General features: G+C 34.9%; 1 protein-coding gene across 13 annotated transcripts in view; it reads left to right on the forward strand.

Moving 5' to 3' along the window:
• Positions 1-25,530, forward strand: part of TCF12 (transcription factor 12) — a 375,921-nt gene that overhangs the window by 344,099 nt on the left and 6,292 nt on the right. For 9 of the 13 annotated variants that reach the window (XM_057722459.1, XM_057722457.1, XM_057722463.1 and 6 more), the window contains 5 exons: positions 3,862-3,935; positions 5,768-5,974; positions 14,293-14,407; positions 15,465-15,627; positions 19,473-19,705. In XM_057722459.1, the coding sequence (XP_057578442.1) occupies positions 3,862-3,935; positions 5,768-5,974; positions 14,293-14,407; positions 15,465-15,627; positions 19,473-19,705 (792 nt within the window). Of the gene's footprint in view, positions 1-3,861; positions 3,936-4,934; positions 5,007-5,767; positions 5,975-14,292; positions 14,408-15,464; positions 15,628-19,472; positions 19,706-25,530 lie in introns of all 13 variants that reach the window. The other 4 variants (XM_057722462.1, XM_057722470.1, XM_057722468.1 and 1 more) reach the window with 2 other exon arrangements.

Consider the following 25,530-nt stretch of genomic DNA (forward strand, 5'->3'; position numbering starts at 1 on the left):
CAATAAAAATAGGGAGAGAGTGGGGGGGAGATAGGGGAGAAAGGATTTCTCAGTTTGGGCTGATTTCATCAATGAGATATTTATTTTTACCATCTGTCAGTGTACCTGGTGTTAAAGCAGTTACCTGACTTCAGCAATTTTTTGATTTAGTTGAGAAAATAAGAGATAAACATGTGAAAATAGAAGCATCAGAATGTACTCTAAACTACACTTCTCCAGATATACTTCATGAAGAGAGTATAAAGGAGAAGGAACTTTCTGAGTATGAAAGAAGAGAGTGTGACAAAGATCAGGATGTAAGAAAGTGCATGAGCTATTCATCCAGAGTCGTTGAGATGGCTGATTATGAACGCTTCACATATGGAAGTGTGAAGCACTCAGATGGAAAGGTTGGCTGGGGCCAGATTGTGGAAAGCAAAGCATTCAATGTTACATTTAGGATTATTCAGCCTTTTCCAAGCATGGGGTATCTCATGAAAGTTTGAGTTTTCGGGTGAGATTACTAAGGGAAACAGCTAACAAAATAAGAAAATGCATGGTAAATAGTCCTAAGAATTTCTCTCAGCCACACAAAATGATGTTATCTATTCTCTAAATTTATTAACCAGTTTTATTAGGTGGGCACATTACTGAATTCCACTCAGTGAGAACAGATCAGAAACACTGGGTGAACTTTAGATTTAGTGATCAAAGAAAGCCTTTCCAGATTTTCTAGGCAAATAATTCGATTTTCTTATCTTTATCAGCTAACTTGTTTTCTGGAAATAGTTGATAAATTTTAATATCAAATAGGTTTATTTTAATCCTTGAATAACCACTAGCTTTTGAGGGTGGTCACTAAAAAGTTCAGGGCAGTTACAAAAATTGTTAACTGTATAGTTGAAAGCTTGCCCTTATCTAGTATAAGCCCAAATTCTCTGAATATGTCTACCACCAGATATCAGGTGACAGGGAAGGAAGAGGGAAATAACCTATTCTCTGGGAAGCCTCTTAGGTTTTTAGCCTTTGTACTTTTGTTTTTCCATATTTGTGTAATAATGCTGCAGTTGGTGATTATGAGCTAGAGATAAAGATGCCAGTATGGTTATAAAGTAATCTGTATATTTTATTCATGCACTAGATTTGTAAAAAGACAAAGATGCAGATCTGTCTAGTTTCAGAGGTATTCTATAGCATTATGGTCTCTATCGAAGACCTTGAATTCCATTCACAACCCCAAAGTTCTCATCCATAGCTAATAAGCCATCAGTGGGCCAGAATTACAAAAGTCTATGTATCTTTTTTCTTCATTGATTACATAATAGATCTATCATCAGGAGGAAATAATAATGTCTCATGATCAGAAAGACCTTTAGGCTCACCGAGTGCGTTCATATCTTTTACCTCGTTGGCCTCGTAAAGGCAGATTAAAAACAAAAAACTATGAGTGCCTATTTTATGGTCGGGTCTCAAAATTAATTGATAGTATCGATCAACCAGAATGCAGGTCCACTGATTCCCAGTATCCACTAAACTTCTGTGCCCTTTTTTGAGCTTTACCAGCCATAGGATTGACTTCTGTTCAACTAACTCTGTCTTACTATCCAGCCGTCCCCTTTGTGACCAATAGCATGGATTTCTGAAATGTTTAAGTGGGGTTTAAGGAGCTAGGTCCATGAAATACAACTTGGCATTTGCATGAAGTACAGATACCAGTGATTTAACCTTGTCAGTATTCTATTCTAATCAAGTGGGGCAGCTCAATCTACAGTAAAAACAAAATAGGTTTGAGTAGATGTATATTTTTCCAGTTTAAGAAATTACATTTTGAAGACAGACCTTAGCATAGTTATTTACTTTATGTCACTATCAAAAAATAGTGAATATAGGTGATTTCTTACCTGAGTAACTCTGTGCACACATCTCTTTCCTCAACACTAAGCTAGTGAAGAACCACAAAAATTGCCTGTTTTGCAAAGCAGATGTGTGCTAACAGTTCTGAGGTGTTTAAATATAAAACTTGTGTTAATAATCCACACAAATTAAGTAATTTTATGATGAGCCTCCTGTCACAGGCTGATCACCCAAAGGTGTTGGGGAACATGGAGCAAAATGATTGAAAATAAAATATTGTAAACATTAAGGGAAACTCTTTTGAAAATTATTTCATGTCTTTTTCAAAATAGATTGTGATTAACCTCTTATCCACATAAAAATTCACAATTCTACATCAGTTTTGGAAAGCACTGATGCACTGAAATCAGTGGTAAAGTGTTAGCTGGTTGTTTTTATATGAATTCTTCATGTAGTCAGTTACTGGACCTTTCTGGTTGCTAAATTCTACTTGCTAATTATAAAATTAGCCCACAAGCTTCTGTTTCAGTGAGCAATTTTATATTGTCCATAATTTGTGTAGTTATGATTACATTTGTGTGTCTAGCAGGAAGCCTTTAATGGTACTCAGAATAATTTGTAATTTGCTTACAAGTAAATAAAACAGTATTCATATAATTGTGAAATATAATCAGATCATTAAGAATCTATATATCCAACTTTTCAGCTTACAAAATGTAGGTGATTAATAGGAATACAATTACTAGGTTATTCAGCTAAAGTGAATTTTAACAGTTCCAATTTAGCATAAGTTTTTAGTTTCCTAAATGGCAAACTAACCTGCAACAACAAACTCTGGTGGAACATAGTTTAAAATTTCATTTAGCAGTAAATAAGACAAATTAAGTTAAAACTTCAACTTCTCCAACTTCATATTTCTAATATATTGATAATTCAGTTTGTCACTGAAGCTTTTGTTAAGAACAATACTATATATTTAATTGAATAGTCTTCATTATTTTCTATGCATAACTTATTTTCAAGTACACAGTCATAAAATAATGAAGATTTTCAATCAGTTGTTTAGTCTTTTCTTTTTAAAGCTATTTTGGCTATTTTGAAACTATTTAAATCTATTTTAAAATAGTGCATTCTCCCCAACACATGAATGAATTAATCCATTTTTTTATTGTTTTCTTTTTTCCCTTTTATTCTTTCTATTCAGAACTTGTATCCTTTTTCTACTTTTTTTTATTCTATTGCTACTTTTCTAAAGTTGAAGAGTAAACAACATTTAACAGAATTTTCATGATAATATTTTCCAAATTAAATAAAATGTTTTGGTGTAAATTATATTGGGAAAATTTTTAGCAGATAATCCTAAATGTATTCGCAGTCATTTGAAATTGGTGCATTTGTGCATTACTAAAGGCACAAGTTAATATGACCCTTTAGAAAGCAGTTTGGGCCTTACAAATGAAGGATCATAAATATGTTCATACCTTTTAACTTAGAAATACTATTTATCGTTAGACATAGTCCCCCGAAGAAAAATCACAATAATATTTACCATTCATAATATAGTGATATTTAATTACTATTCATAATAGCCAAATGAAGGCAACAAAAATGTCCAACAATGAGGTAATGGTGGTTAAGCAAATTATGATGTAGAGAATCAGGCGACTATTAATGTAAGTCATTAATAGCATAAAGACTGTAAAAATACGGGGGAGGGACAAAATTTTTATGTATATTTTAAGTACATTGTCTCAAGATATATGTGCATGTGAACAAAGTGTGAAGAACATGCAAACATAAATGTAGTTACATTTTAAAGCATACTTTTTTTCCTCATCTCCCTACACTGTTATATTAATAGTGAAAAAAGAAGTTTAATGTGTTGAGCTTATCAGTAGCCAATACCATGCTGAAGACTGAACAAAAGTTTTCACACTTACAGTATATCTTTACCCTTTCCTTCAGAACATTATCAAGATCACTGAGTTAACCAAGGTGTGTGGGTGCTTTTGGGTTTTGTTTTAACAGGTACCAGTCAGTGGCCCAGACCTGGAGGGCAAGCTCCTTCATCCCCAAGCTATGAAAACTCACTCCACTCCCTGGTAAGAGCCTCTGAGAAACATACGTGGTCGCTTTTATCTAATAGTGTGAGTTCGTTTTTTGTTTTTGTTTTGTTTTGTTTTGTTTTTCAGAAAATCTTGAGTAACAATGAAAAAACAGTAGGATAGCATTACACATGAATTCTTTGCTAACAAATGGCCTGATTTAGTTGAACAATATAAGACACATTGGGTGTGCCTTTTGCCATCTGTTCTTTGGGACATCAGGCTTCTGGTCTCAGGACAGCTGGTATTAAAATAGTGTTATGGGATTTTGTTTCTTTGACAGGTCTGGAGTTTAATTTTATGTTTACATGTAAAGGAAATTTAAAAAAAAAAAACACAGACCAAGTAAGAGAAAATTAGTCCAGCAATGCAAAATGGTTACATTTTACTTTCTCATATGATGATACTGTGTACAGTTTATTACATTTCTGTTAAAATTTTTAAATGTAACACATCAATTATTTTTATCATGAAGAGCGTTGTTTTCCATGTTTTCTTTTTTAAAAAGAATGTACAAGCAAAAACGTTGACAAAAAAGGCAGTAGAATAAAGGAGCCTGTCTAGGTATTGAGCGTGAAGAATTTGTGGTAGGATGTTAACTACTGTTGCCTTTCTATGCTTACCACAGAATTACGAAGCATTATAAAAACAAAATAAGGATGACTTGATGGAATGCTAAGTCATGCTATCATTCAGTAATTCCAGGTTGCAAATAGAAAAGTTCTTTTTCTGTGACTAACAGAACATTTTAAATTAAAGGAAAGTTTTCTTCTCACATATAAGCAAATGTAAGCAATGTGTGCTATTTAGATGCTAACCTTATAACTTTGCTGTTAAATCCCAGCCTTCTCATACCTTAATACAAGTAGATCTTGCAGGTCTCCGCGTTAACTTTACTAACATGTTATGCTGACATGCACATCAGCTATTTCCTCATCTCTTTTGGAGTTAATCTTAACCTGTGCTTTGCCTCCTGTTCTGTCTTGACTTTGCCAGAAAAATCGAGTTGAGCAGCAACTTCACGAGCATTTGCAAGATGCAATGTCCTTCTTAAAGGATGTCTGTGAGGTACTATTTCTTTTAGATGGTGCCTTTTTTTGTGTTTCAATTAATTATACTTCCTATTATCCATTTAAAATCATCAAGCCTGTACGGACTCCAGAGTCTTTTAAAATCAGTGACTATTTTCATTTTTGTAACAATATGTAAGAGTAGGTTCTTGTTCTCTTATGCTGTTGAGTATGATTCTTTTTAAAAGAGCTCTACTGGCATGTGCTTTGTTTTTTTTAAATTCTAATATGTTTGTGTATGGGGCATGTGTATATTCACAGACAGACAATATCATTTCATCAGTTTTGTGAAAGAGCACATTTGGATGTGGTCACCATTTCAGACAGGTATTAAATATTCACTTAAAACAAAATTACAACTTAAATTTGATGGATTTGAGGGCCCTTCCCCAAATTGCCCTCATTTCAGAGATCAGTGTTAAAGTACAGGTTATCTTTCTTATCAATGATAATTGAGTATCAGACACAGCAGAGTAGCCTTCAGCTTTTGTAGAACCCAAAAAAAAATAACCTCATGCTAGATTGGTAAATAGATTTTATGAAGCCATGATTTGCTTCTGAAGCTTTGTTAATTTAGCATAGTCTACAAATATCCTTTCCTTGATTGTTGATTTGTAGTAAGGTAGTTTCTTTTGAAGCTACTTCATATTGCATACTCACTTGCTGTCTTCCCTATATCCCAAAGTAGGAAACATAGCAGTTTAATGCATTTAACAGATAACAGCGGTAACCTCCATGTCTTTTTTCCAATCCCTGCAGCAATCTCGAATGGAGGATCGTTTGGACAGACTGGATGATGCCATCCATGTGCTGCGGAATCATGCTGTGGGACCTTCCACCAGTTTGCCTGCTGGTCACAGTGATATACACAGTTTATTGGGACCATCCCATAATGCACAAATTGGAAGCCTCAATTCAAACTATGGTGGATCAAGCCTTGTTACAAGCAGTCGATCTGCTTCAATGGTAAAATAGTGCTCATACTTTTTGAAATAAACCCTAAAGCCTTTTGTCCTAAATGTTTTTCATAATATCTTTCAGGGAGAGGGTCCTTTTTGTAAGAAAGGTAGAGTGGCTTTTAAGAATTTCTTTTACTGTCTTGGGCAGGGTCTTTGACTGAGTATTGGCCCTTAAAATCCTACTATGATCATGTGCAAAAAGCAGAAATTTCTACAGAGATCATTTTAGCTTAAACTTGAATTTTTTTTCCAGATATGTAATAATTGGCAGACAGTTTTTGCCTTGAAACAGTGTGTAGAAAGTCTTAATAGCGAAAGCAATAAAGCAAGACTGAATTTCAAGGGTTCTCTCATCTAGAGAAGCTGTTTATTATAATACGGAGCCAGCCTTCAATAGCAGAACAAATGTAATATTATTTGTATATGTCCAAATTTAAGCATTATTCCCAAATGAAGAAAAAATGTGGGGTAGATTTGAGAATGGCTGAAATTTAAGTGACAATGAGAGGAAACAATTTTAGATTAATCCCTGAAGAGAAAAAAAAAAAACCGTTCAATCCCTTTAAAAAAACACACACACACACAGTAGCTCTTTAAAGGAGGAAAAAAGTAAAATTCTGCAGCCACGCACATCAAAAATTCTGCGTTGAATGTCTTACATTATTTTTTATACAAAATATGTTTTAAAGAAATGAAGCTCTTTTTGAACCTGCTATGTAACTGAAACCATGTGTTTGCATGTTTATGGCATGGTTTTTAAGATTCATTGCATGCTGTGAAGTATTCTCCTATGAAAAAGATTTCTAGCTATAAGCTATGTGATCAAGACTAAAACTCACCTATCATCGTAATAATTAGGTGCCCCAAATGCTGAAGTCTTGTGTTCTATAAAATAGGATTGGTTCCAGATTTTCTCATTCACATGTCAGACAGCCTTTTATATTCATTCTGGAGCTGCTGAAGTAAACATCAAACAAGGCTGCCTGGGTTCCTAAGAGCAGTATTTTCAGCAACATGGGTGACATTAGATGCCTACATATCTTAACAACCAGTTTTTTCTTTTTGTTTTTTAACATCAGAAGATCTTGAAATTCAGGCTTCATTTAAATTAACTTTTGTTGCTATTGTTAAGCTAATAAATGTGAAAACATTTATAAATTACTTAATTTGTAGAAATATAAGGGAGTATTGTTATCACTATTAGTGGTAATAAAATAATTTTAACAGTATAAGATAGCATTTGTTGTAAATATAAATTATTATTTTGCTGAAATACTGTTTATCCTCTTTTAGGAGAATGACTTGAAAATCAGTGTTTGAATCCTAAGCATGTCTCAGCTGCAATATTTGCAATTCTTAGTCCTCACCTCTTAATCATTTTTTAATTCTTCATTGTTAATAGCTCTTCAGTTTATCTGCTACAGTATCTGATATATCTCTGGCTCCTCCCAAATAAATGTAGAATTTATATGAAATGAAACTTCTGTCTTTGGGAGGTTGTTTTTTCCAACTTTGGCTATGAGTTGGAAAAAGGATTTTTCAAAATCTAGTCCTTCAAAGCCATGTGAAAACCTAGTGCCTTTTAAAAGGACTTATAGAGGGGAAAATTGTTTCATTAGATATTGCCCTGAAGCTTTTAATTAAGAAAGTAGCTTCCATTATATCCACTAGGAATATGATGCCTACTTCAGAGCTGCAAGAGATATTCTTTAAAAAGGAAAAAAATTCAAGGTAAGCCAGAAAAAAGAGTTCTGAAATATGAGGTGAGTCTGGCTTAGTCTGAGAAGCAGCATCAGTGCCGCAGCAACTAAGCCCAAGCTATTGCTCAGTTTGTCTATCAAGGTCTTCCTCCAGTTTTTATAACTTTCTTGGAGGACACAGAACTGGGAACAATCTGCTGGACATCATCTACTATACTCACCCCATCCAGACACAATCACTAATGGAGATGGAGATGCAGATGTTTCTGCCAGGCTTACCCTCAAAAGTTATTAACTGACAAAATCTGACAATGTCAGGTGAGTCAGTATTCAACTCCCATCCTTCTGAAATGAAGTTTTTAGCTGTGAGTACCCAGTTCTCAGTTTCAGCAGAAAAACCAAAAGATGGAATGAAATAAAGATCATAGTCAGCCAGTGACTGCCCCAGCTAAGTCTTAGGCATGTTGTTGAGGAAAACTGTTATCCTGATGGCTGTTACTCATATATGAGAGCTTCCATCAGTACTGCCAGGACCCTTGCTTACATCCTTTTACCTGCCTATATGGAATCAACTCTTTTCATATCCTGGGAGGGTGTGTGATTTGGGGGATATCTTGTAACTATTGCCAGCCATCTTCAAGAGTTAATCTCCTGCTTTTGTTATCTCACCCCCATGTATTCTAACTGATTGTGACTAAGAAATGACACAATTTTACATTCTGGAGTCACTTTTCTTTTTTTGTCTTGTTTAACTTTCTGGTAGTTTATATATTTTTCCTCTGTATTAACATAAATTAATATTTTTTAGGCCCCTAAGAATGGAGATTACATGGCCACAATTACAAAGTAACCACAGTATCAGCAGTTCTGTATCACCATTTAGAATTTGAAAGGTCTGCTTCTCTCAAAAATATTTAATTTTCATCATTCCATTTATTTTTCTGCAGAGTAGAGCTAGTCTACTAAACATAAATACCATTCTAGGAACTCCACAGAACATTTAAATAAAATTTTTGATGTAATGGATTTTTGTTCTCATGGGCATTTTTTACTAGAGGTCACCATCCTAATTCCAAGTTTTAGATATGATGTTACTTTCTCTCCTAGCATTTGAGGAAAGAGCCAGCATACTTTTTCTGTAAAGGGCCAGATAGTAAATATTTTCAGCCTTGCGTGCTATATGGTCTCTGTCACAACCACCTAACTCTGATTTGGTAACATGAAAGCAGCAATAGCTGTTATGAAAACAAATGGATGTGGCTGTGTTTTAATAAAGCTTTATTTATTTAAAAAAAAAAAAAAACCTCCTTTATTAGTAAAAAACAAAAAAATCCAGGACCAGATTTGGCCCGCAGGCATACTTTACCAATCCCTGATTTAGAACATAAATTAGCTTCCCAGTGCAAGAAATGAGAGTAAGCAAGGTTTTGTTTGTTTTTTTGTTCTTTTTCTTGGAACACATAACTTTTTGCTTATTTTGTTTTAATGAGTAAGTTGGGAGTTCTGTTGAAGTAGTTGGAATATTTGAGTTGAGCCAGAATGCATTGGAAATAGAAGAATAAGAGTTGGCAGGATAAAAATGATACAGAGAGCTCTGCTCTCAGCCTTCAGTGCTATCAAGATTACTTGTTGTGTAAAGTCTACATGGGCAGGTTAACCAAAATAGGTCTCCTTGATCAAGGAAATAGCTTTGTTGCTGTGAACCTTTCTTTACATTATTTTCAGGTGTAACAACATTGTGCCAGTAAGATCATCTACATTGATAGTGCTGATTTGTAGATCCACCTTCTTGTCTTACAGATGAAATAATAACTGTTTTTTAGTTATTCCAGATAAAGATTTTTATATTTCATAGAAAGGTAATAAGACTACCACCTGTCAAAAATATTAATAGGAGTCAGTATCGAAAGACTTAACTTTGTTGTTTCTTTTAACTAAACAAACTTATCTAGCATCAAAGGTTAGGAGTAAATGAGATTTCAACCACAGAAAGCTTTTAACATATTTTAGTTATCTAATATACACAAAAATTAAATTTCCTGAAGATTATTATATCAGAAAAAGAGACTAGGAAGTAGGTAATTCCTACTCCTTCTCATATAATTAGTGTAGCCAGCCTGCCCTAGTTTTAACATTTGCTTTTGAATAGGGTTAACGTTTTCATTTACTTAATTTCCTACTCCCTTTCAATATCTTTGATAGTTTCTCCATAGTTTCCTAATGCAAATATAAAACTTAAGGCTTTATCAGACACTATTACTGGGATGTGATTGATGTATCATTTAAATTTTAAAGCACAAAATCAGGGTTTTTAGAACTATTGAAATGTCAGCATTGGATGTACTGTAGTTTTGCTCTCATTTATTTAGTGTTAAACTCTTAGAAGAAACTGCTGACAGGAAAAAAATAATGTTATTAGGTGGAAAACTGAAAAGGAATGAGACTCGTTAATTTCATTTAGACATTACAAAGAGGTTTTAGTAATATAAAGTTATTATACATCACATATTTATGGCTGTAATATCTAAAATACCAAGGCCTGATGAGATAGCTCTATGATAGCACTTTTATCTTTAACAAAGTACTCAGTATTGTTTAGACAGGGATTTTGACTTCAAACTAAATTAAATTAGATTAGAAGCTTTTGTATTAAGGGAAACTTGATGCAAATCTTAAAAAGTTCCTTATTTATGATACAGGATAAAGTTACGTCCAGGAGGTCTTTTGATTTCTTTGTTATAAGTCCTGAGGAAATTTAACTTGGGCATGTCTTTTTTTTTTTTTTTTTTTTTTTGGTATTGCTTGGGTTTTTTTGTTGTTTAAGCTGTGGTTGGAGATGTATATCTTGTATGAGAGCAAATAATGTGTTCAATTGTAGAACTTAAAGCTATCTTATATAATGATTTAAAAATATAAATCCTGTCTGTTTTCTAAATCCTAAAGCAATTAGAGAAACTATATTTTTCCTAGTTCTAAAAATTTAAGATTAAATTATTAAAGACTAACAGGCAAATAGAATAATATTTTATTCAGAATTTTAGCACTTTTTGTCACATATCAGAGTAAATTTGAAATCATTTTAACCTTATATTTAGGCAGTACTTAATTTTATTAGTATAGGTTTGTATACAGTAGAAATTGTGTGAGTAGATTTCAGCTAAACTGAAGTTTATTTTTTAACTGTATTTTACTTCTAACCAATTTTTTCCTAAATGAGCAACTTAAATTTTTTTAATTTTCATTCAGGTCACATTATAGTGCTTTTAAAGGACTTTGATACCACTTTTTAAACTCAAAATTATTTACATGTCAAGGTTTTTAAGTTTGAAAACCATACAGGTTATATATTTGTGGAAATATTAGTCAAAAGGAACCATAACAGGTGGAATTGTTCCAAGTTTTAGCATAAACCCCTTTTTGGGTAAAACAAAATACATACAGTTCATAAAGATCCTTTATTCAGTGTGTAGATTAATAGTGATTAATTTAAATCATTAGTACTCAGTGAATAGTACAAATTGAACAAATTATTAGAATAGAATTCAGAATCAGAGAGGAATTCATACTGAGTACTTTTCAGTCTGTCCCTTAATTCATAAGACCTCTTATTCATCAACTAATTAGATTTAACATTTTTCCATTGTGGGTGTTGAAGCCATTGGCCAAATTAAATGAAAACAGGTCCCTTGTTGGATACTCTCACAAAAAAAAGGCCATAGGTAGATTGTAAAGATTCAGAATGCAAGATGATGTCATTTAATGGAATGGGCCTTTTACTCTGAAATGGAGCTCTTCATAATGATTGAAATTTAGAGCATAGCAGGCCTTAGGGTTTTTCCTTCCCCTGCTAGTCCCCCAATAGAAGCAGCCTGTCAGCTGTATGCTAACGAGATGAACAATTAAACAAGGGTCCTATCTGGCTAGTCTCACAGGCTCTGAGCTCAGACAAAGAACTGTTTATACACCTGTTACTGTGTGTGGACAGAGCCATTTGAATGGGTAGCTGCAGATTAAAGGGAGGACATGGGAGCCAGGGTGAGCAAGGGTTAAAGAAAACTATAAGAACTGTGAAAGTCAAGTTCTCCAGAAAATATATGAGGGCCATGTGCAAGGGAATCAAGTGACAAAGAAAAAGTTCCTGCTAACTTAATTAACATGAAAAGCCCCAGCCTTAAAGCTTTTTGCTAGTCTGAGGCCATTTTTTAAAAGTTTAATTTTTTTTCAAGGTTGGTGTCAGAAAATAGTTTGTAGTATTCCATAGAGACAAAGATATTCACTGGCATTTTATATCCCAAAACAAATTGAGCAACCTTTCTGATTTTCCTTCAGGGAAAAGCAAAATCCCTAAGATTTATTAGTTAGATAATGATCTTTTGTCTGCCAAGCCTTTCATCAGAAAAGAGGTGATAGAACATTTTTATCAGAAAATCAAAGAATTATTTATACTTATGAAAAAAAATAAGAATTTCACAGATGCATAATAACTTAGCATTCAAATGAGTGAAATTGTTACTGTTCAACAGTTATTGTCTGATGGAGCTATAAAATGGGTTTCACAGGTACAATATATAGTAAATATGCATTTAAAAGTTTAAATTTTAAAAGGCTGTTTCTTTTTAAATGGTATGATAGCTCAAAATACTAGATAAGAGCAAAATTGGCACATATTATCAAAGATCATAGGGAGTTTTATTTAAGGCCACATTATAAAGACAAACATAGAAATCTTAGCTTTTACTTTATCCTGCAATGATTTCCTCAGCCAGTCAAAGTTATTCTAGTAATAGATTATCTTTAAAACAGGCCTAACTGTATAGCACAGGGAACTCCAGCTAATACACTGTGGTGACCTAAATGGGAGGGAAGTCCACAAGGGAGGGGGGCTCTCTGCATGTGTGTGGCTGATTTATTTTGTTGTGCAGTGGAGGCTAACACAACATTGTAAAGCAACCATACTCCAGTAAAAATTAATTAAAATAAAATAAAATAGGCCTAGGCTCCTACGGTCCTAAAGAGTTTGTAGCTATTTGTTGTATTTATACCCTGTCTAATTTTATAAAAAGGAATTGTTGAACTGACCTTCCTCTCAGATCGAGTAGTTCATAACTAGCAAGAAAGAAACCCGTGTGTTAAGAATAAACCAGATCCAATAAAGAGCTTAAAAAAAAAAAAAAGAATAAACATGACCAGAATTCCCTAAAGATAGGATATCATAAACTATTTAAAAAATAATTTCCTCTCTTGAATTTAATTTTCACAGTCCACTTCTTCACTTGTTGTTAGGTTTAGTTCTTCAGATTTTTCTCAGGATTTTTTATTAGGGGCAGGTTGTGGTTCAGGGAAGAAGTAAAGGCTAAGGGGCTAAGGGAAGATTTCCAAAGTGGTGGGGATAGACAACTGCCTTGATTTCTGTGGTCCCTTCCCAGCTTTAAGATTTTACGATTCTAATGCATGATGAAATTGTGTGCTTTAGAAAAAATATATAGTCAATGCTTGATCATCCAAGAGAGAAGTGACACAGCTAATCCTTAGCAATGACTAATCCACAGATAATTTACAAAGTAGCTGTGAAATACATTAAATGGGTTTTTTACAACTACATTAAAGATTAGAATAAAGGTAGAGGACAGACATTTCTTAAAAAGTAGAGTGGAAGACCTGATATGTTTTAATCAGATCCACTACCAGTAGCCTGCAGTGCCTGAAACTTTGCTTTGGTTTCTTTTGTCTCACAGAAAACCAAAGGATAAACTTACATAGGGGTATTTATACCTCTTAGGGTAAAATCCATACAAAGTCATGAAAGATAAAAGCTATATTAATTACTCAAGAGGGATCCAAAGCATGGCATTTTACTAGGATTGAAGGATTTGTTGAAAAACAGTGGTTCTCATGTATAACTCCAGGCAATAAACCTATTTAATTAAAGGCTTAATCTTCTGGTTGACACGTTTCCTATTGTTCTAATAAAAAGCTTCATTTGTAGCCAGTTTTTCTAAAAATACTGCAATAGCTAAAACAGGCAGTTCAGGTTAACTTTGACTTGTCTAAATCTGATTAAAACTGAGAATAGAAATACATGGCATTTTTGTTGCCTGGCAATGTAGAACTTTTAAGTTATTTTCATTTTGTATTGCTTTTGCTGCTCTTTTAATATTTTTGAGGATAGGTAATTAGAGGGAAAAAAAGACTGTGTAAGGAAAGGATATGCTAAAGTATGGATAAAATACTATTATACTTGGAACAAAGCAGTATTTTGTTAAATGCAAATTCATGGATATTTTAACATATTAGGTAGTATGTAGAATAGGTTTTCAGATTGATTGATACAGAATAGAGCCTATAATATGTAGTGCTGAATGGATTATAGAGTGCTTTTTCTCTTTTGGCTCATTTGCTTCTCACAGCAACCCTCTGTGGGATATAAAATTTGAAAGTTGACATTTTAAAAAAATTTTTACTCAGAAACAATACTACTATCAAGTCTTTTACAATCCAAAAACCAGAAAAGTGGCATCCAAAAGATGTTGCTAAATTTAAATGTGATACTGTTTTCTCTATTAAACCCAGTGAAAGAATTTGAACAATTACTGCCCCATGAACTTTTTTTTTTTTTAAACTTTAGGTCGGAACTCATCGAGAAGACTCTGTCAGTCTCAACGGCAATCATTCAGTCCTGTCTAATACAGTCACTGCTTCAAGCACAGACGTGAACCATAAAACACAGGAAAATTATAGAGGTAACTATATTGTTGGTTTACAGCTGTAGTGCATATAGAGGTATCATTTGAAGCACTGTCACCTTCTTCACAGTCAGATTGGCATCTGTGAATCAGAAGTCATCTTAGGTGGGAGAATTCCAAACAATAGGACTACTGCATGAATGTACAGGGTAGATATTTAGGGTTCCAGTTGGTCCATTTTAGCTGGGCCAATTATAGGTATTTACTGATGGATGGAACCCTGTGCAAACTGTTGTTCAGCATTTACTGGCTCCTGCTTCTGTCCTGTCTCTTTCTTTTTTATCTTTTTCTTTTTTGGCTGTGGTGTTCAGCATGTGGGATCTTAGTTCCCTGACCAGGGATTGAACCCGTGCACTACAGTGGAAGTGCAGTCTTAACCACTGGACCACCAGGGAAGCCCCTGTCCTGTCTCTTTCTAAATCACCACCCCTCATGGTTGAGTCTTTATGGTCCCCAGAGGCAGTGAGAAAGATATTTCTGAGTGTGTTTAGAGCTCTGAATGATAGTAGCTATTGTTTAGAAGATTAGAATTTAATTGGCAAGACAGACAATTCTTATAAAAAGCAAACTGTGGTCAGTGTTATAATAGACCTTATAAATAAGTACAAATACATAGGTAACATTAAGAACACCAAAGTAAAGTTTCCCAGTTGTATTTAACCATTATGCCTGTTTTATTGTGTTTGTCCAGGAAAATGCTAAAGCTTATTTCCTTTACCTTGGCAGCATCTTAGAAGTTAGTTTCTAAAATGCATCATGTTTCTCAAACCTTGTTTGATTGTTAAATGGTGCCTGAAAATGAGTGTTGGACTCACCATCAGGATCAGGGTTGTTTTTTTTTTTAAACACAGATGCTTTAAAAAGCACTTTTTTCCTAAGGTTTGTGGACATGTCCTTTCCAGTTCTGAATAGCTTACTTTTTTACATCTTCAAATTTCTGTTAGTAGCGCTATCATAACTAAGGATATTCACCATCAAGAAAGCTTTTTACTGTCTTAATTCTAATTCATAAATGAGTCTGGACATTTATCCTGTTTCTTTGCCTCTTTATTAGGTGGCTTGCAAAGTCAGTCTGGAACTGTTGTTCCAACAGAAATCAAGACTGAAAACAAAGAGAAAGATGAAAACCTTCATGAACCTCCTTCATCAGATGACATGAAATCAGATGATGAATCCTCCCAAAAAGATATCAAGGTTTCATCTAGAGGCAGAACAAGGTATTTGTTAGCATCCAGGATTAAATTTCCCTCATTTGCCATGGGTGAAGATACTTGGAAAATTGAAGGGTGTCATTCATTTATTAAGGGTCAGGTGTGTTCTGGATACTGTGTTGGGACTTTTATGTTTATTATCTCATTTAATCCTCACAGCATCCCTAAAAGGGGAGCATATGAAGCTGACTCTATGTTTTCCATGTTTCCCACAATATTTTAGGGTCTATATATAAAAAAAGAATTATTTCCCCTCAATGCTTATAGTCTGTAAGACAGCTAGAGAACAAAATAGCTAAAACAAGTTAAATTGTACAAGTATTTAGATATATAACCCATCAGTAAATATTTGAATATATTATTTTAAGGCTAAGTGGATGGTGAGACTCTTGTATGATTTAAACCAGGGTCTGGCAAACTATGATGCATGGGCCAAATCTAGTTCATTGCCTACTTTTATAAATAAAGTTTTATTGGAACGCCACCACATACCATTCATTTACATATTGTCTGTGGCTGCTTTCACAGTGCAATAGCAGATTTGAGTAGTTGCAACATAGATCAGGTGACCATCAAAGCTGAAAATATTTACCGCCTGGCTCCTTATAGAAGGAATTTGCCAACTCATGTTTTAAACAATAATTTGGAAAGAGTATGGAGAAGGAAGTACTCCGCATGCACTTATGTTTGTCAGGGAAGGTATTCTAGAAACTGGACTTGACTTTGCTTCGAAATATGGATATTGACACATAATACATTAGTTTCAAATGATTTCCAGATTCTTCCATCAGATTTTTCTTCTAGTTCTACATTAACTGTAGGTAATTTGATATATTGTGGTACATCCTATTTCTTGGTATGTATTCATTTATCGGTAGTATGTATATACCACATATAGATATGTATATTTAAAACATTGTTCTTTGTATTAAGTTATGGTACAAAGGAAATTACAATGAGTATGGTAGATTAACTAAAAGAACTGGCATGGTCCTTTCTGTCAGTCACATAAAAGTTGTCCTTTTGCGTTTGACATTCCCACTATTTTCTATACTTTAACATTTCTCTTGGGGAAAGTTAAATCTTATGGTTCTAGTACTATCATTTTAATCTGCATTGTACTCAGTTGTGCAGGGGCATAAAGAAATAAAAACTGGGTCAGGTAATCCAGAGTCCACTCCTTGAGGAATCTTAATTCTTTCATAGTTTCATTATTCAAATAGAACTCTAAGGGAAATAATTTGCATTTCTCCTCATCATTCATCCTTTCGTTATATAGGTCAGCAAACTTTCTGTGTAAAGGGCCAGATAGTAAATACTGTAATTTTTGTGGGTCATACAGTCTCTGGTTGCAACTACTGAACATTGCCATTGTAGCATGAAAGCGGCCAAAGATGATACGTAAACAGGCGTGGCTCTTCCAATAAAATTTTATTAACAAAAACAGGTGGTAGCTGGTTCATGGGCCAGTTTGCTGAGCTCTGTTGTAGGTCATCAAAAATTGAGAAGGCAGTATAATGGGTTAATAATAACAAAACTTAGTAGTGTTAATAATAGTGAATTTAAAACATGGCCTTTGGACAAAATAAGGCTAACCTGGGTTGGAATCATGGCTTCATCACATTTTGCCAAGTAACTTTGGCAAGTTATTAAAGCTCTCTGAGGTTTGGTTCCATCTTAAAAGGAGACTTTCTGTTTCGGATTCTTTTGGGAATAAACTGAAAATTATGCATATAAAGCCCTTTTCACACTGTCTCACATGCAGTAAACATCAGTAAAGGTGGTAACTTATAATTTTACATATGCGCTCTTGGTTTTCTTCCATGAAGCACTAACCTGGGTTCTTATCGCTACCCTGCCATTAATTAGCTGTGTAATCCTGGAGAGGTCACTTATCTTGCAGTGGTTCTCAACCCTGCTGCACAGACTCCTGAAACATTTTAGAAATACAGGAAATACAAGTACCTGGCCTTGAACCCAAGCTCGCTATATCAGCATCTCTGGCAGTGAGACCTTTGAAAGCTATATTTTACAAGTGCTTCTGAAGATTCTAATGAGTAGCCACATTTGGAAACCTTTGAGCTAGATGATCTATAAAGGTTCCTTTGAAGTCAAAGAGCTAGTGATTCTCTATTATCAAAAGAATACTTTTATGTAATTCTTGTCAATTAGCTGGTAAAAATCTGTTGTCTACTTGTCCTTTATGAGAGTACTCAAGGTATTAGAGAAGAAGTGAAGCTTCGATTCTTTGTTCACATTCTTTTCCAGGTTCTAAGCAGCTGTGTTCAGTAATTTATTTCTGAAATATAAATAGAATTTTCTAGAAGTTATTCCAAAGCATTTTTCTCAAATATTTTTCTTATTTATTAGTCCATTTTCATTACAGAAATTTGAAAATCACAGAAAAGCACACACAAAAATCACAAGAAACTCCACTACCCAGAGTTAACCATGGTTTACTTTTCAAGGAATATCTCTTTTTCCATAAATACGGTTTAAATTGGAAATAAACTGGATATAAGTTTTATAATTTTAACTTTTTAAATTCAACAGTATATTTTTAACCTTTTCATCTATGCGTGAGTGTTGTCTTCAACATGGTTTTTTTTGTTGTTGTTTTTGTTTTTAGGCAGCTTTATTGAGGTTTAATTCAAATATAATAAAATACACCAATTTTAACTGTACAGTTTTGGTCCTTTGACACATGTATACAGTGATATACATTAATAATGTAGAATATTTCTGCCACCCCAAAAAGTTTCCTCATGCCCATTTATAATCAGTCCTTTTCTCCCATTCTCTGGCAAACATTGATCTGCTTTCTATTACCATACTTTTGTCTTTTCTAGAAGTTCATGTAAATGCAGTTGTACAATATGTAGACTTTTGTGTTTGGCATCTTTTACCTACTATAATCTGCAGCTTGATTTTTAGAGGGTTACATAGCAGACCTTTCTCTGGATGTACTGTGATTTATTTAACCCACCTCCTAATATTGGACTCCGGTTTGTTCTAAAGAAAATAAATCTGTGATCAGCTTCTTAACCTAAATTTCTATGAACATCTCTAATTATATCCTTTGGATTAATTTCTAAAATTGGAATTGCTGATCAAGAGATAATGTTTTAAGGCTTTTGATTCATTTTGCCAATTTGCCCTTCAAAAAAATTGTTCCGGTTCACTCATGTTTTACAGTCATCACCACTGCTGATAATATTTCTTTCTGGAACAAAAAGTAGTCATTTTCTGAGATACTTCTCTCATTCTGTATCTTAAGCTTTTCTTCCTCCTCCTCACTAGGGGACTGCCAGAATATATTTAAGAACATAAGCAAACTATTATACATTACTATAACACAACAGTGTGTCTCAAACTTTAATGTACATAAGAATCTTGTTAAAATGCAGCTTCTGATTCAGTAGGTTTGCAGTAGAAGCTGAGATTCTGTTTTTAACAGTAATGTAACACTGTTTGTACAGTAATGTAACAAGTAAAGTTTTTAGGCAGTAATGCTAACGCTGCTAATCACATTTAGAAAAGTAAGGTGCTATTATGTGTGGTCATTCAAATTATGTTCATGAAGAGTTTCACTAGTGTGGAGAAGTCTTTATGCTGTAATGTACAATGAAAATGCATTTAAAAATGTATGTGGTATAATTTCAACTATATAACTGTATATTTGCATTGAGGAAAGACTAGAAAGAAATATACAGTAATGTTAAATGTAGCTGTTACTACCATTTGGTAAAATTTGTAGGTCATTTTCATTCTTATACTTGATCATTTTTTACAGTAAGCATATCTTACTCTATGGGGAATCTGATAGACATTGTTGTTACTTTGTCTTCCAGCAGTACTAATGAAGATGAGGATTTGAACCCAGAGCAGAAGATAGAAAGGGAGAAGGAAAGGCGGATGGCTAACAATGCCAGAGAACGCTTGCGTGTGCGGGATATTAATGAGGCATTCAAAGAGCTTGGTCGAATGTGTCAGCTTCATTTAAAGAGTGAAAAACCCCAAACAAAACTCCTTATTCTTCATCAGGCCGTGGCAGTCATCCTTAGTCTAGAACAGCAAGTCAGAGGTAAGTAGGTTTGGCAGAGATATGTAATTATTCTGCTTCCAACGAGCAGACATTTGTGTCTACTCACTCTTCTTGGGCGGGTTGTTTGTAGGCTCTGCTGATACTTCTGTCATCGCATTGTCCGGATCAGGTTTTCCCTATAATTCTGTCACCTCTGTCTCACTGTATTGGTCAGTGTGTGTAGGCTCAGTGCTTCCCACAAACCAGTAGAGAGTAACCCTATGAAACAATGCAGTGAACAGCCAGCCTGCTACTCTCAGCATTAGTGCTTTGTGCCTCTTTGTTCTTGTTGATTCTGGTCTCCCACACTCTTGAATTTACCTGCCTACACCTGTCCTCCTCTCTGCTCTTTCCTGTCTTCCCTACTTCTCTGTAGTCAGTTTCTTGCCAGCTTTACCCTGGGGCATCTGTGAGGCCCTGCTGGTTAATAGGATGCCTGTCGTGGCCCCTCCTGGCTTTGCCTCCTATGGATGTCCTTTATACCCATGTCAGTAAGGTGTCAGAGTTTCTTCATTGATCCCTGATCAAGAATGCCATGAGCTTCTTGGGTGAACATGTATTGGCATGCCTGTGTGCCCCTAAGGACAAAAGTGTGGTATATAGAGACTTATCCACTGCTATCTCAGACAAGTCTCCCAACTATTTTACTTTGATGGATTTTTTTTTCCCTGCCTGCGCCGTGCAGCTTGTGACATCCCAGTTCCCCAACCAGGAGTTGAACCTGGGCCATGGCAGTGAAAGCCCAGAACCCTAACCATTAGGCAACCAGGAAACTCCCTTGATGGAATCTTGAAGAAGCTTTGAAGCTTCATTTTTTGATTTATTTATTTATTTTATTTTATTTTGGCTGCGTTGGGTCTTTGCTGCTACATGCAGGCTTTCTCTAGTTGTGGTGAGTAAGGGCTCTTCACTGCGGTGTGTAGGCTTCTCAGTGCAGTGGCTTCTCGTTGTGGAGCACGGGCTCTAGGCATGCGGGCTTCAGTAGTTGTAGCACTCGTGTTCAGTAGTTGTGGCTCTCAGGCTCTAGAGCACAGGCTCAGTAGTTGTGGTGCACGGGCTTAACTGCTCCGCAGCATGTGGGATCTTCTTACACCAGGGAAGCCATGTCCCCTGCATGGGCAGGTGGATTCTTAACCACTGCACCACCAAGGAAGTCCCTGAAGCTTCATTTTTTGAACAGGATGTTTATTGTACACCTCTGTTCCAGCCAGCTGTGTTCTAGACTCTGTGTTATCAATACAGGCTTCCAGCCATTGAGAGGTTCTATCATCAGGTTTGCTTTTTTTGCATATACTTATATACCTTATTCAGAGTTACGAATGCCTCATCCTAAGCTTTTTTGCAGAGAATGTATAGATGTGGCCTTCAGTTACAGACCCCATCTCTGACCTGTCTTCATTGAGAGCAACTTTGTCTTCCATATTTATTGGGTATTTATATAATAATTTATTTAAAGAAAGTTGGAAAAGAAGAGAGTAGGAGTGGACAGATGCTTGACAGCTACAACAAGGACCCTCAGCACTGATCATAGAAAGAACATTCTTTCTAAGGAAACCAGAGTTAGAGAACTTGAACACATTTTCAGAAAAACATACACTAGTAATTAATTCATCTTTCATTTCTCTCCAGTGTTTTTAATGAATAAGAATGATGAATAGATAACACACCTACCCCTCAAACCAGATACTTACTCTTGTCTTAAGGCCCTTGAAGTATCTGTAAAGGGTAAATGTTAATGAAACCTGATCAAAAAGTTACAGACTTGGGACTTCCTTGTCAGTCCAGTGGTTGACTCCATGCTTCCACTGCAGGGGCACAGGTTCAGTCCCTGGTCAGGGAACTAAGATCCTGCATGCCATGCTGCACAGCCAAAAATTTTTTTAAAATAATAATAAAATATATTTTTTTAAAAAGTTATAGATTCCGTTGTGATATTCATAAAGACAGTCTGATAGTTGCCACTCATCTGTGGCAGGAGCATTTGTTCCTTGAGCTTTCACTATCATCACTTTACCAAATGTTTTTGTTCAATTACGCCTGACATTCAGTGGTCCAAGCATATTCATGCTCCTCCCCTGCAGCCCAATATATTTTCCACCCTGACTCTACCCAGCCTTTTGTTGTCAAGACTGTTACCTCCATCAGCACTATGAAAGTTTTACTGTCTGGACAACAGTGGTGCCAGAACTTATTCCTGTACAGCACCTTTCCTTCCCACAGTTCATTAGAGCTAGAACAAAGTCATTTGTGTTCTTGAAAATACTTTTTTTAAGATCAGAGGTACCTACTCTTATATCCAAGCCTCAGACCCTTTTTGTGCCTTGGTGCCCTACGTATCAAATCCCATATGGTCTCTGTCATTGCCAGTTTAAACCTTTCCATTATCATGACTATAATTTTACCATTACAGTTTTACTAATTCTAGCAGATTTCACAGTTTACCTTCAGGTTTGTCCTCTCAGCTTTACTAAAGATTAAATTAGTGGTCAAACACTTCCTCCTCAAACTCTTTCACAGGTCAGCTTGATAAACTCACTTCTCTTCTGGTGATAATTTAGGGATGATAGAACTATTCGGATTTTAGTTTCCTGGTCTCTTAGTGAGCTTGAAGATGAATAAACTAGGACAGTATTTCTCAAATCTGGTTGGTCTTGGAATCACCTGAGGCTTTTCCTTTCCCCAAACAAATTTGCAGACCCTACCCTCAGTAGATTAATTCAGTTGCAATGAGATGGTCAAATATAGTAGTCTTAGCATATTCATTGGTAATACATCATTCCTTCCTAAATCTCCACTGAAATGAATAAAAATGGCATTAACCCACAAGGATGGGGAAAGAAAAGATAATAGCGGGTGAGAGAGCAAAAAATGTATGTAAGATAGAAAGTAGATAAGAGTAGTGGTAACTGACTGACTTAGAAGAAATTAGTGGAGCAGAGAGAAATACCAAGAAGCAGAACATTTTTCCTTACAGAGCCCCTATCCTCTGAAAGTCTCTGGACTTTGGAGGTACTAATTATTGGAAAAAGCAGAAATCAGACCTGAAAACAGAAAGATTCATTGGAAATTTGCTATGGAAAGTTGGATCCCTGAGTGTTGCTTCTGCCTTCTTTTCCCTTCCACTATAGAAGCCAGGAGGATTGTTTTCAGCAAAAAGTGAAATCTGAAAGGCTGCAAATCTGGAACACCAAAAAAAGCAGAGAATGGGTGAAGCATGAAGCTGAACAGTGAGACCCCCAACCCTGTGTCCTGCTTTGCTTCTCTAATGCTGGCAGCAGAGCATACTAATGCTATCCTCAAGGAAATGAGATAATTCTTTTCTAAAGAAACTAAAATGCTCTAGAGAAAAGGCCTCCAGATTTAGGAATTCCTGAATAATAATGCCTCACTTCTGGATTACATAAAGCCCACCAGTTGATGTCTTACTTCTAATATTAAAGGACAACCGAAGATTTAGGAAAAACCACCATGAAGAACAGAAATCGAGATCAAAGAAAGAAGAAAACAGAGACATGCAGAAAGCATTAGGAAACTTTTTTTAAAAGCTAAAATTAATATCTTCTAATAAGAGAAAATGTATGCATAAAAGAAGAAGCCATGAAAAATAAATATTCAGATAATATGATAGAAAAAATATAGTAGAAAAGTTAGCTAATAAAGCTGAGAAAAATCTCCTAGAAAGAGATGAAAAATAAGAGAGAAGAATTAATAAAATTAGAGTTAATCTAGAAGTCCAACCATCCGACCAATAGGATTTGTAGAATAAGAGCAGAAAGGAGTGAAGGGGGTTATCATGGCAATAATACAGGAAACTTACCAGCACTAAAGAATACGTCTCAAGATTCATAAACTCTAATCTCGTGTTAAGAATAATGATTATAAAAATCACCTCAAGCTGAAGTACATCATCATGAAATTTCAGAGCATCGGGGTTAAAAAGAATATCCTAAAGCTTTTAGAGACAAAATTTAAGTAGCTCAGAGACAAAGGAACAAGAGTCAAAATGTCATCAGAGTTCTGAAGTAGTGCTGGATTCCAGGAGATAGTGGGACAATACCTTCAAATTCTGAGGAAGAATCATTTTCAACCTAGTATTCTGTATCTAGCCAAACCATTAATTAAAATGTGAAGATAGAATAAAGATATTTCAAATATGCAAAGACTTTAAAATTATACCTCCCATGTACACTTTTTGAGAAAGTATTTGGAACATATGCTTAGGCCAAATAAGGACATAATCAACAAAGACAAGGGCATAGGATCTGGGAAAGTAAAGGATCTAACACATGGGAGCAGCAAAAGAAAATCCCATAAGAAGTATTAAGCCTAGAAAAGAAGCAGTTCATATTGAAAATAGAAGACTATTAGCTGCAGAAGAAAGGTTTCCAGGGAAAGAAGATGAAATTAATGAATAATATGATGATGTGGTTGAGATTTTAGGAAGAAATGTTGAGAGGCATTTGTTAGATCTGTTAGAGCATTTCAGGGGGGAAAATTAGCATTACTGACAAATGAAAAGCAAAGCAACTATTGACTACAGGAAGAACAAAGTCGTATAAACAAGGAAACAATCAGTATAAAATTCTTGACTTGTATGTCCACGTAGATATAGCAACAAATATTTACCTAATCATAATATTGTAAGAAGTGACTACTGAATTAGCCAAATATTATGCTATAAACGTTAAGAAGATGGAATAAGAGAGGCAAGTCCTCAGCCACGTACCAGAGGGTAATAGATAGACCCCCTAATAGAAATGTGGGAAGGACAGTCACTTTTCATGTGTCGCAGGTAATGTCTGACATCTTCTTACCTCTATATCAGGCCTTCTTGGCTACTTAACATGTCCGCCATGGGCTGCTCACACAACCAGGAAGTGTGAAGTGACAGCTTTTGCTTTCTTGACTCAAAGCTCGCTTTACGTCACATTTCATAGAGCTTACCATAGTATTCTCTTAGTTCTTCCAGCCCTGAGTGTTGTCTGACTCACTGTAGGAGTCTACAAGATCTTGCCTAACTTGAGATTTTGGTTCTGGTCCTTTCTGGCTATTTTGATCATGCCTCTTAGATCTAGTATGACACAGAGTCATAGTTAGCTAAGAGCAATGTTCCATTATAAGAGCAATGTTCCATTATAAGAGAAATGTATGAAAATGTTTCAGTTAGAAAATGTTCAAATCTTTCTCCTCTTTGGATTTTACATCTTAATTTGTGCCCTTTTTTCAGTCTCTCTGGTCATTGTTTGAAACTATTGCCTACACAGTAGAGGGGATATGACACCTGATGAAAGACAGGCTTCCCTTGTTTGTCAGAGGTGCACAATTACTTGTTAAGAAAGCAGCTCCTAATATTTTTACATAGTGATGGACATGCTAATTTCTACCACTAGTTATCCTGATAAATTAAGAGTGTACCTTCCTTCTTTCATTGCCTCCTCAGAGTTGTATAGGCTTCGTGTCTTTTCCTAAATGCAGAGACTTAGATGATAAGATGTTTTGATCATGTATAAGTGATAGTCAATAGAGTCAATAAGTTTACCATAATAAAGTTTTTTGTCTACTTTTTTTTAAACTCAGAAGTAAGCTATAAATGTGTATTGAAATATGCACATTCAAATGTTTTTACTTTCTTTTAAAAAGGAAATACATTTTAAAAAAAAACTGCTATGTTGCATTCAGCTGGGCCATCATTTCTAGAAAATCTAACGTTAAAAAAAATCACAACTCATACAAAATATTTTCATTACAGACTAATCTTAAGTGATCTTTTATATTCATTAACACATTTTTAATCAGTTTATAAAAATAAGTGTAACAACTTTTAA

Source organism: Hippopotamus amphibius, chromosome 2, assembly GCF_030028045.1.
Source record: "Hippopotamus amphibius kiboko isolate mHipAmp2 chromosome 2, mHipAmp2.hap2, whole genome shotgun sequence".
Lineage (NCBI taxonomy): Eukaryota > Metazoa > Chordata > Mammalia > Artiodactyla > Hippopotamidae > Hippopotamus > Hippopotamus amphibius.